Here is a 15,705-nt window from a genome sequence, read left to right as displayed (position 1 = left end):
ATTAGAAAAAGGATTACACATGGATTGTCTGTGATGTTTTAGCTAGATATGAGTGCCATAAAACATTGCTGTCATTCACTCGCAGATGAGTGAGTGCTGTACAACTTGGTGAGATAAAAGTGTACGCACATAAATCTTTAGTTCTGCTCTAAGGAGGTAGTTTTCTTAATTAGAGTACTGGTGGATTATGGTGCCTAATTCTTTGTTGGACCTTTGCCACTGTTAAAAAGGATATTTTTTATAGGAAAGCCATTTCAAAGAAAGCATATCACTTTGTCTTTAAGGGCGGGGGTAACAAAATTGAAAGCCTTGGTTTAGGTCTTAAATCTGGCAGAGCCACAGAAGTTCATTTGAGTTGGGTCTGAAAGGCGCAGGTATGGATCAGGTTAACTTATGTTAATATGTGTTTAGTCTTGTTACCATGACGACGAACGCCTGGTACGCCTGTCACTGATACTTTCTAACCATCATATATGTCGTTTTGGTAAATGACCTTTTCTCCTTTAGGTTTGATGATGTTTCAGTCCTCCAGAGGGCACTGAAAACAATGTGATTTTTGGAGTCATTGGAAATACACCTATTTTGTGGTTTTGGTATGAGGACTCATCCTTTCAGTACTGATTGTGATATTAGCAACATTATACAGCCATACTTTTAGCACCATGTTGACATTTTATTCACACTTTTCCTGCAGTAAAATCACATACTGGTAAAAAAAAAAAAAAAAAAAAAAAAACCTTGACACATCTGACAAATAGTTTGCTGTTATGTGATTACAAAGTAGCAGTAAATAATATGCTTGAATACCTGTTCTTGAATTAATTGATAAATACCAATCAACTGTCAAAAGCAAATGAAGTTCTTTAGCACTGGTGTCCAAATATTTCATTTGAATTAGGAGACAAATATTTTGATAGAAAATGTATTCAGCAGGCGCAAACAGAAAACGAATGTTTGTACCTCGTGATCTGCCCATGAACAGTACGTATTCATTGTCTTTACACCATTTACATTTGGACAATGAAGGGTTCAGTGTGATTTGACAGGAAGCAACAATAATTTCCCTTTTATCACTGAAAAATGTGCATCATGAATGTCTCATTCCATAATCAAGTCAAGGCAGCTTCTGACTATTGAGAACAAAAGCATATCTTTTGAATTTTATCTCACAAACAAAAATCTGAAACAGGTCAGGCTTATTTGCTTGCTTTTTTTGTGAATAAATGTTTGACTCCTGACTCGATCCTGCAATAGAAACGATAATGAAGAAAAAACATTGTTGATGTTCATTCTTGAACATCATCTTGATGTTGAAAAAAACTGTGCCCTGTACTTTGACGTCAGTCCATTAGGTGCTTAATAGGTCTGAAGGCTACAGATATAAATACAGCTTGAAGCTAATTTCTGGGAAGACCAATATGCAAATGATAATACCAGATGTTTTCTTGCTCTGCTCTGGATTCTATTTGTGCAAGGCATGAAAGCAAGAGTTGCTATTTAAATTAATGGTTTTGGTTATCAGTTTCTCAGAATTTTGCTACAGCATCTGCTATAATCCAACGTCTAAATAATCCAAAATACAAATGCAGAAAAAAGAAGCTTGTAGCTGTGTGTAAATTATTATTATTGACTCTGTCACGTGTTCTTTAATGTTTCTAAACTCACTTTAAATGAATGGTGGGTGCAAAGAATTGATGCATGAGAACATTTATTAGAACTGTTTTGAGCTGAGAATGAACTTTAAACATGCTAAAAGGGCCTCTACGATGGAGGCTGTTTTCTGTCTCCTCTACAAATGATCTCAGCAACACTAAAGGGGTTTAATCTAAGAGGAGCGATTCCGGGATCACATAGGAAGAGGCAAGAAAAGAGGTGCGAGCAGGGCTCTGAAGGTCATTATGTTTCACTCAAAATGTTCCCAGATGTCATCATAAAATAGCTTTATGAAAATTCACAGCCATGTAAAGACAGGAAAGCAATATGTTTTTGTTTCTTTCCACCAAGGTTGCAAAAGGCTTTCTCTCAGCATTTTGTGTTTATAGCAATTTATTGCAGTGGGTAGAAAAAATGTGAAGTTTGTGCGTGACAATCTTTTGTTTTGTTCCAAATTTCTTTTACAATGTTTACTGTGAACATGCCATAGTAATAACTGTTGAATAATATCAGCTACCATCAATTTAAAAAATGAGGATTTTCTTAAAATAATGAGCTCAAGGAGTGGCAGCAAGTTTTAACTGACATGGCTGACTCCACTGTCAGGTCCTTACAAACCCTTTCCTAGCATCTTCTTTTCTAAATACCAATGGTGTCATCTCCTTAAAGTTAGAAAAGTTTACTATAGCAACACGTTCTCATTTGGCTGCAAGGCTTGTTCGATTTCAGCCTCCACTGATCCCTCGCCCATGTTCTCCTGCTGAGGAAAAGGTCTCTCATTTTTTAGATTGCAAATTTCATCTGTAGTGTGTTCACTGCCAAAGAGGGATTGAGGGAGACAAGGAAAAATTAAGCGAGGAGAGAAGAGTTTAGACCATACAAACAGTGATGAGTGGGAGAATGTTAGCTTTTGCACTGCTTATTTCTCAGCAGTATATAATCTATGAAATGAAAAAGAGAAACCGCAAGGATTTCCTCAAGTTTCAAAACAAACCCGTCAAAATAACATATAATATACAGTAGGCATGTGGTGTGACAGCATGAGTGAGCTGTTTATTTTCATCCTAAACAACAGTCAATTCACTGTTTACATATGGAGTGAGTCACTGGGATTACATTAATTCATTCATTATGCAGGTGTTAAATGAGCACACTAAAAATAAGACATTTCCAGAACTTCATCCATATTAGATTTGCACTGTTGACTGAGGAGGAGAAAACTGTGGCCCGAGTAGGATTTCCCAAACTCTCTAACCAAGTTGTTTTTTTTAACCTGATAAATGTCACCTGTGTACAAGGCGTGTGCTCCGGCATGAAATGTAAAAATAATCATATAAAGCTACCTGTGTCACTCAGTTTGGGGCCAAGTATTCTTCATAAAAATGTACCAAAGAGTAAAAAGAAGAATTTCACACAGTGGACATTCAAGTGTCTGCTGTCAGATATCAAAAACATTGTCTGTGGTTAGAGGACCGCCTTGTTCTAATTGCAAAAGAACAACCCCCCAGGACAGCAATATACTATGCAGTCTATGATTAATGTGAGAGACAGTCAAGGGGACAGCCATCACAGATATTAGGTGAGAAAAAATAAGTTCCTGAGGCCGCTGTCGGAGTAAGAAAGTTTCGCTAGTGACAAATATAATGTGGAAGTTCCTCGTCCAAAATATGCCAAAAAATATATCCCAACTGAGAAATTCTCTTTATGTTCTCTCCTTCCAGGGGGTTCAGAGCAGTGGGTCAGATACAGTTCAATGACACTACAGCTGAGCTGCTCATTTGTTTTGTTACACTCTAAAAGGTCTTTACACACTGGGGGCGTTTTTTTTCGTGCGATTAATTCGCATGGCAATATATTTTATCGAAGTGTTTTTGTCATGAGTACTTTCCCACAAAACGCAAATATTACACAGTTAAATAGCGTTTGGTTTTTTTCTGAAGAAGGTCCATTTTTCAGAGCTTACACAGCACAAGTGAAGGAATCAACTAATTGTGTGGAAAAGTAACGGACATGACATCACAACTCCAAAGACAATGTTGACTGTGTGCGTCTCCAGCGAGCCGGTGTTATCCGACAAAGGGCGCAAAAATTACAAAATAAACAATCTCACAGACAACGTATGGACCAGCATCGAACAACTAGGCTGTCAGGACAGCTAGTAGTTTATATAGTTTATGTAGCAGAGTTGGTAGTAACCAGGCAACAGTGTCACAGCCGGTTTGTCTCACAAACCAAAATCTCCTCTTCTTTTGCAAGGTCAAGAGGAGCAGGACAAGATAGTCATCACTGTATGAAGATGACTCAATCATTTTTTATGAAGGAACTGACAAAAATATATTCAAACTACTGTCCACAACATTTAACAGCTGATGCAAATTCTCATCAATGATGGTATGAATAGTTTTTATGCAAACTATTAGCAGGCAGGTATTGCACACTCTGGTTTAATTTACTTATCACACCCCTGGTGGTTTAAAGGCCTTTCAAAAAGAATAAGGTGAAATAATAAGGGTTGGTCTGTTGCTAAATCAAAAGATTTACTGTAATTTGTGGCATTAGTTTTGGTTAAATACTTGCTTATAACAATTGATTATTAGAGATATGATATCTTATTCTAACCACACAGCTATGTTGAAAAAACGGGCCAGATTAGTTAATGCTGCTTTGACTGGCTCTCTGGAGTGTCTGGCAGACCACTGAGCTGGCACTCGGTCCATTAACACTGATAATTCTGCTGCACTGTGGGTTTTGCATGCTTGTACATGGTTCAAACTCATTTTGGCTCAGACTGAAACATCTTAACAACAGTTGAGTACATTGATAAAATCTTGCACAGCCATTCTTGTTCCCCAGTCAACCCAGTCTCACATCAAAATGTGTGATAGCGACGTTGGTAAACAGAGAAAAATGTATTTGTTTCACAATAACGGCTCACAAATTGAGATACCTTCATTTTTTTGGTCTACTCTTTTCCATTGGCCTTCATCTATGCATGTACGTCATGTGACCATCCAACAAAGCCATGAAAATGTCCTACCTGAGAAATTCTTATTGTCTCTTCTGTCCTCAAAATCCCCGTCTCCACCTTCCCTGGTCATGCTGACCTCAAACATTGCAACGCCCAGCCAGTCATACAGTAATTATGACTTGCAAAGTTACAAGTTTACATGGATTCAACGTAGGTATGACCTGTTTTTCCAGGGTCACTGTGCAATATTCAAATTATGCAGCTTTCTGTCACAAAATGACATAAATACAAGTTATGAATGCAAGGAATAGAGAGACTACGTTCCTTTTCTATAAGCTCAAATTCTACGTATCATATACAGTGGGTACAGAAAGTATTCAGACCCCTTTACATTTTTCACTCTTTGTTTCATTGCAGCCATTTGCTAAAATCAAAAAAGTTCATTTTATTTCTCATTAATGTACACTAAGCACCCCATGTTGACAGAAAAAAACAGAAATGTAGAAATTTGTGCAAATTTATTAAAAAAGAAAAACTGAAATATCACATGGTCATAAGTATTCAGACCCTTTGCTGTGACACTCATATTTAACTCACATGTTGTCCATTTCTTCTGATCCTCCTTGAGATGGTTCTACTCCTTCATTGGAGTCCAGCTGTGTTTAATTAAACTGATTGGACTTGATTAGGAAAGGCACACACCTGTCTATATAAGACCTTACAGCTCACAGTGCATGTCAGAGCAAATGAGAATCATGAGGTCGAAGGAACTGTCCAAGGAGCTCAGAGACAGAATTGTGGCAAGGCACAGATCTGGCCAAGGTTACAAAATAATTTCTGCAGCACTCAAGGTTCCTAAGAGCACAGTGGCCTCCATAATCCTTAAATGGAAGAAGTTTGGGACGACCAGAACTCTTCCTAGACCTGGCCGTCCAGCCAAACTGAGCAATCGTGGGAGAAGAGCCTTGGTGAGAGAGGTAAAGAAGAACCCAAAGATCACTGTGGCTGAGCTCCAGAGATGCAGTAGGGAGATGGGAGAAAGTTCCACAAAGTCAACTATCACTGCAGCCCTCCACCAGTCGGGGATTTATGGCAGAGTGGCCCGACGGAAGCCTCTCCTCAGTGCAAGACATATGAAAGCCCGCATAGAGTTTGCCAAAAAACACATGAAGGACTCCCAGACTATGATAAATAAGATTCTCCGGTCTGATGAGACCAAGATTGAACTTTTGGGCGTTAATTCTAAGCGGTATGTGTGGAGAAAACCAGGCACTGCTCATCACCTGCCCAATACAATCCCAACAGTGAAACATGGTGGTGGCAGCATCATGCTATGGGGGTGTTTTTCAGCTGCAGGGACAGGACGACTGGTTGCAATTGAAGGAAATGCGGCCAAGTACAGAGATATCCTGGAAGAAAACCTCTTCCAGAGTGCTCTGGACCTCAGACTGGGCCGAAGGTTCACCTTCCAACAAGACAATGACCCTGAGCACACAGCTAAAATAATAAAGGAGTGGCTTCGGAACAACTCTGTGACCATTCTTGACTGGCCCAGCCAGAGCCCTGACCTAAACCCAATTGAGCATCTCTGGAGAGACCTGAAAATGGCTGTCCACCAACATTCACCATCCAACCTGACGGAACTGGAGAGGATCTGCAAGGAAGAATGGCAGAGGATCCCCAAATCCAGGTGTGAAAAGCTTGTTGCATCATTCCCAAGAAGACTCATGGCTGTACTAGCTCAAAAGGGTGCTTCTACTCAATACTGAGCAAAGGGTCTGAATACTTATGACCATGTGATATTTCAGTTTTTCTTTTTGAATAAATTTGCACAAATTTCTACATTTCTGTTTTTTTCTGTCAACATGGGGTGCTGAGTGTACAATAATGAGAAATAAAATGAACTTTTTTGATTTTAACAAATGGCTGCAATGAAACAAAGAGTGAAAAATTTAAAGGGGTCTGAATACTTTCCGTACCCACTGTAGGTTAAGTTTGCAGGATTTGTTACTATGGTGATCTACCAAGGTGAAATGAGAGGTTACATTGAGGACGCTGGCTTTAGTCTCAACATACCTCACTAACCCACTAATTAAAGTACACCCCTCTGATTCTGGTTTATTTGTTGTTAAAATGATTGCTGCTGTAATAACTTCCCCTTCTGCAGCTGCTGTGTTGCTTAAAAAACTATGTAATGTGCACAAGGGTTGAAATTTAAATTGAATCTGAATAATTCAGGCTGTGGAGCAACAAGTGGATAAACATGTAACTGAGTCACCGCTATCACTGAGAGCTATGGGACCATAAAGCACTCAAGCTGCACTGAATATCCTGAGAAGAAACGAGCTGACAATAATGCAACCTTGAATGAGATGAGTGCCGTATAGTTACACTGCATGCAGAATAAATCAAAGGGACCTCAGTTTTGAAACAATCATAATTTCTGGAATAATTTGCATATGAAAGTTAGACTTAGAACCACAGTGTAAACATCAAATACTCTGAAGCAGCAGTTTTGCATGTTTTCGACTGTTGAGATAAATGGAAAGGATATTAATGACTGTGAATTTACATAATGCCACAGAAACATTATATACAGTACAAACCCTCATGTCCAAAATGTTAATAAAATGACAAAAAATAAAAAAAAATAACCTCAGTCATTGATGTAAAACTGAACACATGTTATCATCATCCTGCATTTGTTTTCACCACATCTTTGCTGAGAAAAAAAATTATGTGGTTTGATTTATAATCATTTTATAAAAAAGGATGCTACCTCCACTTACAGAGACAGCAGTACCATGGTCCCAAACTAATGAACACAACACCTTTGGGGATGTGTCTGTTTCCACTGTCTCACGATGGAACAGTCACCACCTGCTCACTGGAGTTGCTGTTAACTTTTTAACAGACCAGCCCCAGTGTTGCAGGAAATATAATTTCACATGTCAATATTTATTGACTTACTTCTGTCGTGTGATACCTTCTACACCAGCATCTCCAGCTGTTTTATTATATACAACGCATATAAAAAAAAAAAAGGCCAGCAGAGATCCCATTCTTCTTGCAGAATGCAGAAACGGAGTGGTGATGTGACTCAGTCGTGTATTGTCCTGTTAGTTTGCTATATGTGGTCTTATTAGTTTTCATATATGGGCAGCAGAGTTACATGGGTGGTGGAACATCTCGGGGAGAGTTGTTTGGTTTGACAAGGGGGCATAGAGATAGGGGGCAACACTCAGCAGTGTTGCCCCCTATCTCCAGTTAATGAGATAACAGACTCAGCCTCACAGAAGCAGAAAAGAAAATCACTGAATTGTTTTCGACTATAGAAATGGTTTTAAACAGCAACTAGTTCAGTGTGGAATATAAAGTATACAAGTCAGCTTCTACAGCAATACTCATCGTTGATTTATCAGAAAACATAAAACCAGGGAACGGAACATGGCAAGAATTTCTCTGTAACTATAATCTAACAGTATTCATGCCTGAAAAAAAATCAGGTCTGCTCTCCATACAGGAGCATATACAGTGATTCCCAGATACAGCCTCTAGCAATGAAAGGACCCAATTAACCTTGACTAGATGTATCTGCTCCAAGGGTGCTCCTCACCAGCTCCGGTGTTTGGCAGAAGAATTGATTTGCGTCATAGAGTTGAGTCGGTCCTCCCCTAAAACATATCTGTACAGGTAGTACAAACAGCTTAAAGGAGCAGTATGTAGGATCTAGCAGAATCTAGTGCAGGGGTCTCCAACTACAAGATTGCAGGAGGAAAAAGGTTGAAGACCCTTGATCTAGTGCATGTAAGAGAATCTATGGTGGCAGTGAAACTCATGAAAATCACAAAGGGCCCTCTCTGGAGCCAGCGTCTGGTTCGTGTGTTCTGGGCTACTGTAAAAACACAGCAGTGCAACATGGGGGGATCTGTGAAAAAGCCCAAACAGGGAGGAGCTGATGTGTGGTGAGATCGGTCAAACATGGGACATTCACCCAGGAGACTGCTGTTCATGTGAAAAAAAATTTTATCTACGTTTACATATTTTAACTTACAAATGTAGGTTAATTGTAAAGCTTTTACAGTAACTTAAGTAAATCCAATTAGTGTAACAAGGCTAATTTATTCTAATGCAACACTACAGATGACAGTATAATAATGAAGGACAATGTCACCCAATGCAGTGGTAGTTTGATGTCTTTTTCATTGCTTTTGGACTACAGGGAACTAAGCACTACATTATCCTTTTCATTTTTCAACATGGATTTTTATCAGATTTTATTTGCTCCCATGCTGCCATAGATGCATGCAGTGCTGGATTTCGTAGGATTTATTATCACTATCATTTCACCCAAACACCAAAGAGCCTACTGAGAAAGTGCCTCCTGTAACTCAAAACATGTTCCAAAGGGGGAAATTGCAGCTGAAAAAAAACTATTTTTTTTAATGGATTTTGTAACAAATTTCACTAGACTGCAGCTTTATTTTTTATTTTTCTTGGCCTTCCACCTTGTGTCATTTGACATGGCATGTGTTCAGGAGTGAACTCTTACAATATTTCTCTGTTGTTTTACACACATCTTATCTTAGAAGGCTGGCATACTGTTTAAAAGTTAAATACTAAGCCAAATAAAGTCTACTATGGCTTTAGCATAATATTGAATATTGATAATGATAGTAAATCAGAGGCCACCAAACAGTCATCAGAAACTTCCACATCCATGCTTTAAACCAGCACAGGGCAACGACTTGCAGTAAATTACACATTTTCGTCTCTAAATTTTAATCAAATCAGCCATATTTAAGGCCACAAGAAAGAAATTAAAACTGATGTCAAATTGGCTGTTTTTTTCTTTTGGCAAGTCTTTCTGCAACATCAGCAAAACCAACAAAGACCCACTATGTTGATCTGTTTCTGAGGTTAATACAGGCTCTCTAAAAATGTCCTACCACTTTCCAAGTACTGTACCAACACCACTGGTGTGCCATTCCTGATGCGAGTGTGTTGCAGTGTTGTGCTGACACTGTGCAAGTTTGACAACTGCACTATGGCTCATGACAGCCATATCCACCCCTTATTTGTCGAGAACCATAGAAACGACTAAAGGAAATACTGTCCAGGAGGACTCTATACTGAGTGGGCACGGATAGGAATGTAGAGCACAATGCCAAGAAATAGCAGAGTACAATCAGATGCATCTTTCATGATGGTTTCTTACAAACAAAAATATTCTTTGAATACAACAAAACAAAAAGATCAGGTTTGATTTTGTGATTACAGACAGTGAGAACCTTCATGGGACACACTGCACCTGTTTTATCATCACAGTTTGTATTTCAATTGCAAATTAAATAATAAGTCTGGCTTAATGTTATGTACTCTTGGTATTTTCTGCCCCAGATGGGCAGCAGGCATCAAGGCAACAGGAGCCTATTTCAGGCAGCAGAAACATGAGAAGTGTAGGAAAAACAGTATCATCTAAATCTGGCACTGAGGGCAGGTTGGAAAAGGGAAACATACTGGATATTTTTTAACAAGTAGTCAAACCAGGAAATTACAGTAGGTAACAAGAATGGGTAGAGGCAATATTCATCATCTTGCAAAAATACAGAAAAATAGGTTGTCTATAATTGGGAATGAAGGAAAAGCTCTGTGGGCAGGTGACTCATTAAAAATGGTTTTAGATTTCTCACAGAGGGGGAAAACCAGCTGTCGGGAACCTATATACTGTATGACTTCATCTGAACTATTTAAAAGATGTACGAGAGGTTCAAAGAAAGAGGCAAAGAAAGATTCAAGAAAAAAAGTAAAAGATTAAAAAGTTTCAAAAAGAAAGAAAGAAAATGTACATTAAAAAAATAATTAAAATAAAATCAATAAGATTCCAAGGAAATTGAAAGATTCCACATAAATACATATACATATTGAAGAAAAAAAAATGATCAAGGAAAGATTCAAGAAAAAAGAAAGGTTCACAGAAAGAGAGAAAGAAAAAACTTCAAAAGATTTGATGAATATTTTAGTGGGAAAAAAAAAGGACAAATATGCTGAAGTTATACACTTAAGTCAAAAACAAAAAACATTACCCATTTTGCTATTGAGAAAAACAATCTTTGTGTTTTTGTCGAACTGGGAAATATCTGGGTCATGGTTGCCATAGTGAATTGACTTAAGAGGAATTGTAGCTCCTCATTTACCCACTCAAGGGCTCAAAGCGCTACTGGGGCCAACTCTCTTGTACATTTCCTTTTGTTCCCCTCCCAGTCTTTCACTATTTCAAAGCAGTGTGAGAATTCATGTGTGTCAATAAGTCATAAATCATCACTAGGCAGTGAAACAATCTCTTCCCTTAATGATAAGTGTGCCTGAGCAGGGCATCGAATGACTAGAGGAATTCTAACAGAGGGTAGCAGCAGCACTGTCTTTTTTACAGAACTTGGTCTGAAAAAGCAAATGTTTATACACCCACTGTTTGTAATAATTGTGAGGCGGTCTCCATTTTTCCATATTTTCTGCTACTCCACTGGTCTCAACTCATTCTGATGCAGCTGAGGCAGTATTCTGAGCGAACTCCTCCCTGGAGGCATTATTATTCTTAGAGAATATGTATGTGCGTTGACAACAATAGCCTCACCTTGAAAGTCAACCTCCCACCAAGACACACTGTGCACACTCACACTCTCTACTGGGCATTTGCGGTGTCATTCCATATACAATATACACGGTGTGGCTTCTATTTAGTATGCTAATATATGACAACAACTTCCACTGTGATGATTACTGACACTCTCGCGGCCTGATTATTCTAGACCAGTGTTGGGAAAGTCACATTCATTATTCAACACCTACTTCACTGAAATATAAAGCATGAATTAGCTAATTTGCTAAAAATCTGCAGGGTATTTACTCAGATTACTTCCAGTGCATTTTTAAGTGAAGTGGGAATGAATAATAAACAGAGAGGGAAAAATCCAAACAGAGAAATTGAGAAAATCTTAGACGGTAAATATGTATATCAGTAGTTTTACCTGGTCCAGAGCAAAATGATGCAATCACAGCCAGTATGCAGATGTAACTGAGGTAGGGCATCCATGATACAATATCCTGGGAGGACACAGGGGGAGAGATCATATTGCAGGGGACATAATTATTATTTTTAAGCTACACGTATTGTGTAATATTTACTTTTTTGAAATGTGGAAGTTCTGCTGATGAGCACTTACTGTTCAAAGTTCTGAAAATATGGAACGATGCCCAAAATGTGTCTTAATATGTGTGGTGATAACAGCTGTGTTTCCACAGAATAGAAATCCTGATGGTCATTTTTTCACTGCATGGAGTAACTGGAGCACACAGCATCTATGTGCACACTCACATACTGTATGTCTAGCAGCAAGAAGAGGAAGTATGGCTTACCTGGAAATTGAGGAAAACTGTGAGTAGGCTGAAGAACACGGCCATGGAAGTGAAACCAAATATGAGGAGGGGCTTCCTACCGATTCGTTCAACCACCAACCCCTAGATAAAGCACAAAAACAGTATAAAACTCTGGGGCTTTCTGTACAATTAAATTATGATGATAGACCTATTTCCATCCAAGCTATAATCATGGCTCCAGGAATGTCAATTCATCAACTAATCAGCCTGCCAATTGGTCCAGACTTAAATCAACCAAATGGATTGCGATAACTTTGTTTGTTTTAAATGTCTTTACTACTTTAGATTGAATTCAAAAGAATGAGTTCTAAAAATGAGCGCTTGGCATCTTTCTTAGGTCAAAATTCAATTTTCACAGCAGATGTTTTGACTTGTATAAGAAGGGGAAACATACATGTAATCAATACGAACAAAAATGAGTTAATTCCATTTTAGGGGTACAAGTTGCCCCATGTATAATCCATCATATCTACAATAAAGTTGCCCTACACACTATTTTGCAAAGGTACTTTTGCTGCATCCATCCAAGGTAATTGCGATTAGTTAAAAGAAATTCAGACACACCACGGTGACTTTTTTGACTACACCAGCATAACATATGGCTGCAGCCAGAGTGGAGACAGGTGTGACTATGCGAGACTATTTTGTACATACTGTACATAGTGACATAAAGATTTACTCATACTCAACACTTAACGTGGCTCATCAATAATTCGGAGTCCAGTTTTTGCTCTTCACCCTAGTGTCTTTCCAGGTTATGAATGAAGCATTGAGTATGAGATGAAAGCCTGACCAAAGCACTACCATAGCCTCAGAGATTTAAAGTATTTATGGCACCTATCTCACCTAACCAGTGGGATTTCATGAGGTTCCAGGATAGGGTCACTAGTATTTGTACAGTATGTATCCCTGTAGCGAGGGGTTTCTGAGCAGAGAAGGTAAGATGTGTGTTTGTGTGTAGTATGTACACAAGGAAACCCTCTCAAAAAGAACATTCCGCTGTTTCAAAGTCTAAATCGACTGTTATCCTCTTCGTTTGAGCAGTTTCCTGTCGGTATACTCCATAATGCACAAGATTTAGATTTGGATTGCCTACAAAAGCACACGAATTCACTTAATAAGTACACATAACCCACTGGTCCCTAGGCACAAGACAATCCTCTCTGAGACAGTACCCATTCTACATCCACACACAGACAGACTCACTGGTATGCCCGCTGCTCATTAAGGTCTCTGAAGTCTCTGAATGTGTGTGTGAGAGAGGCTGAATATTTATGAGCTTGCATGTGTGTGTGTGTGTGTGTGTGTGTGTGTGTATGTGTGTGTGTGTGTGTGTGTGTGTGTGTGTGCGTGTGCGTGTGCGTGTGTGTGTGTGTGTGTGTGAGAATGAGCCTGTGTGACAAACAGATGTTTGTCTATTGTAGGAGAGTGTAACATGATGAGACCTGTGAGACAGTTATTGTGTGAATATCTGATTGTTTCATTTAGTCCTCTGTGTGCATGAAGCATTTTGACCATTTGATTCCTGCTCTCGTGTATTTAGTAATCATCGTTACAAATTTGGCTGCATGTCACTGTAATTCCTAGATTGGACGAGCACGTGCTGAAAAATATCTGATTACAGCACTCTTTTGCTAATGAAAATTTACCAGTAACACTGCAGGCAAGTAGGTCATATCACTTCCTGACAAAGAAAATCACTTTAATAACTTGTAATTACAAATTATGATCATATGTTTCCAGGGCTGGTCTATTTTGTGAAATATAAATTACGCAATGAGCTACTGACAAATGGATTAAATGACAGCTCGGATATAATAATACACCCAGGACAATATCCCACTTCTTGGCAGACTCGACAGAGGTCAGACTGGTAACTTCAGCCTTCACGGTTGGCAGGATTCAAATGTCGGGTCACTATTCATCACATCAGGAAGCAGATGAGCCATTAAAGACAACTGGCCACAGCTTAAGGCATCACCGGCCCTTCATCTCCACTGCAATCACTACAACACCAGGATATGACTGAGGAAAACACACACTGACACTGATGCTGTGGCTGGTTTTACACCAACGACAATCAACATCTAAATTACTTTGGAGGAAGAGAATATTACAGGTATTAAAATGTTTGTCTCTTATGCCAACAGTCAACAGGATTTAGGCTGCTGTTCTGCTTCCTTTATTCCTGCAGTAAGGAGGAGTATTGAAGATATTAGAGCATGTTTTACTGCTGTCATAATTTGGAGATCATTATATTCATATTGCATGGAAATAATAACAGGTTTGTAGTCAAAACGGTATGTTAATATATCAATCCATCCATGTCTGTCACAGAATCTTCTGATGAAAGCAAATTCATATGTTAACTGACTTTTGTATATGACTGTGCTTTAAAGTGCTTCTTCGCCACCAGAAGGTCATTTTTTTGTATTCCGTGCTAATTCATTTTTGTTTAGACGTCTAATCGCCAGAGTGTGATGACACAGCCGGATGTGTGTGAAGTAATGTGGAGTGCCACATAATCCTCACATAATTGATTGCGAAAATCACCAAATGAACTCACAGGTACTTATATATTTTGTCAGTCACAACAGTTAATGAAGCAGGCTGCTGTTTGTAATTGATTATAATGATACCATCAACTATTAACTTTATACTGTACGAGTCTTTTGTAGCCATTAATTAACTAAGTATTCTGTTTAGCCTTTTAGCTCCAAGTGATTTTCCTATTTGGCCCAAAGGTATCCGAAGGTGTTCATTCACAGCTGAAAAAATATAGTAATCCAACAAAAGTCTGGAGTGACTCTTCCATCCTATTTATCACAGTTCTAAGGCACACTGACAACAATCCTAACTACACTTTCCAGTGTTCATTTATTTTTCTCTTCTGGAAGAAATGCATGGTTACAACACAAAGCAAAATCAAAAGGACCCTGATGGCTTCGTGAAATTTTAACACCCCCCCCCCCCCCCCCCCCCACTATCTTGGTGGCAGTGGGAGACTTTCTGACACTTTCTGCCTCAATTTTATTGTTTTATACAACTACATGAACTACATGAGAGGATATATAAAACAATTGCTCCCTCACCTTTCTCCTTCAAGCACCACATGTATAAATATGATGAATATGTTCCTGTACACTGGCAAAGGAAATACAAAAAAAATACAAGAGCTAAAGAAAATCTCTGAGTGGAGTAGAACCACCCCCGACCTTCTCCCTACCTAACCCCCTTTGTACTTTGTCATATGACCTTTTTTAACCCACTGCGTCACAGCACATAAAACACAAGTATCTTGTTTTTATTTTTCAGATTCCAATGGCAGGGACACAACCGCAGTATTTGACAACCTGGGAAGGTTAAACAGTCAGTTGCTAAACACACCATGAAAGCCCTAAATGTGAGCAAGCACATGCAACACCATCTATAGTAAGTAAGGCCCTGTCTCCACAAAGGTGGTTTTTGCTGGGAAAAAACACCTTTGTGGAGACTCTTCTGAAAACGCCCAGTTTGTAGCGATCATGAGTGCTTCAGAAGCAAAGCTTTTTTTCAGCTGAGATTACTTGTTTGCTGTGATACAGAAAACTGGAACAGAAGTACGGTTAATTTCTGTGTTGAAAGTACATAATTTTACCAATAATTTG

General features: G+C 38.8%; 1 protein-coding gene across 3 annotated transcripts in view; it reads right to left on the bottom strand.

Annotated features, from left to right (window-relative positions):
- The window catches only part of slc2a9l2 (solute carrier family 2 member 9, like 2), a 90,581-nt gene that overhangs the window by 29,872 nt on the left and 45,004 nt on the right, over positions 1 to 15,705 (bottom strand). For all 3 annotated transcript variants that reach the window (XM_069144584.1, XM_069144668.1, XM_069144499.1), the window contains exons 10-11: positions 12,038 to 12,139; positions 11,650 to 11,725 (exon numbers count right to left, since the gene is read on the bottom strand). In XM_069144584.1, coding sequence (XP_069000685.1) covers positions 11,650 to 11,725; positions 12,038 to 12,139 — 178 coding nt within the window. The remainder of the gene's footprint in view (positions 1 to 11,649; positions 11,726 to 12,037; positions 12,140 to 15,705) is intronic.

The sequence above is a fragment of the Embiotoca jacksoni genome, unplaced genomic scaffold (genome assembly GCF_022577435.1).
Source record: "Embiotoca jacksoni isolate LCO1_2020_lvr unplaced genomic scaffold, fEmbJac1.0.p SCAF_1, whole genome shotgun sequence".
Classification (NCBI taxonomy): Eukaryota; Metazoa; Chordata; class Actinopteri; family Embiotocidae; genus Embiotoca; species Embiotoca jacksoni.
Note: the sequence above shows the minus strand (reverse complement) of the source record. Positions and strands in the feature narration are given on the sequence as shown.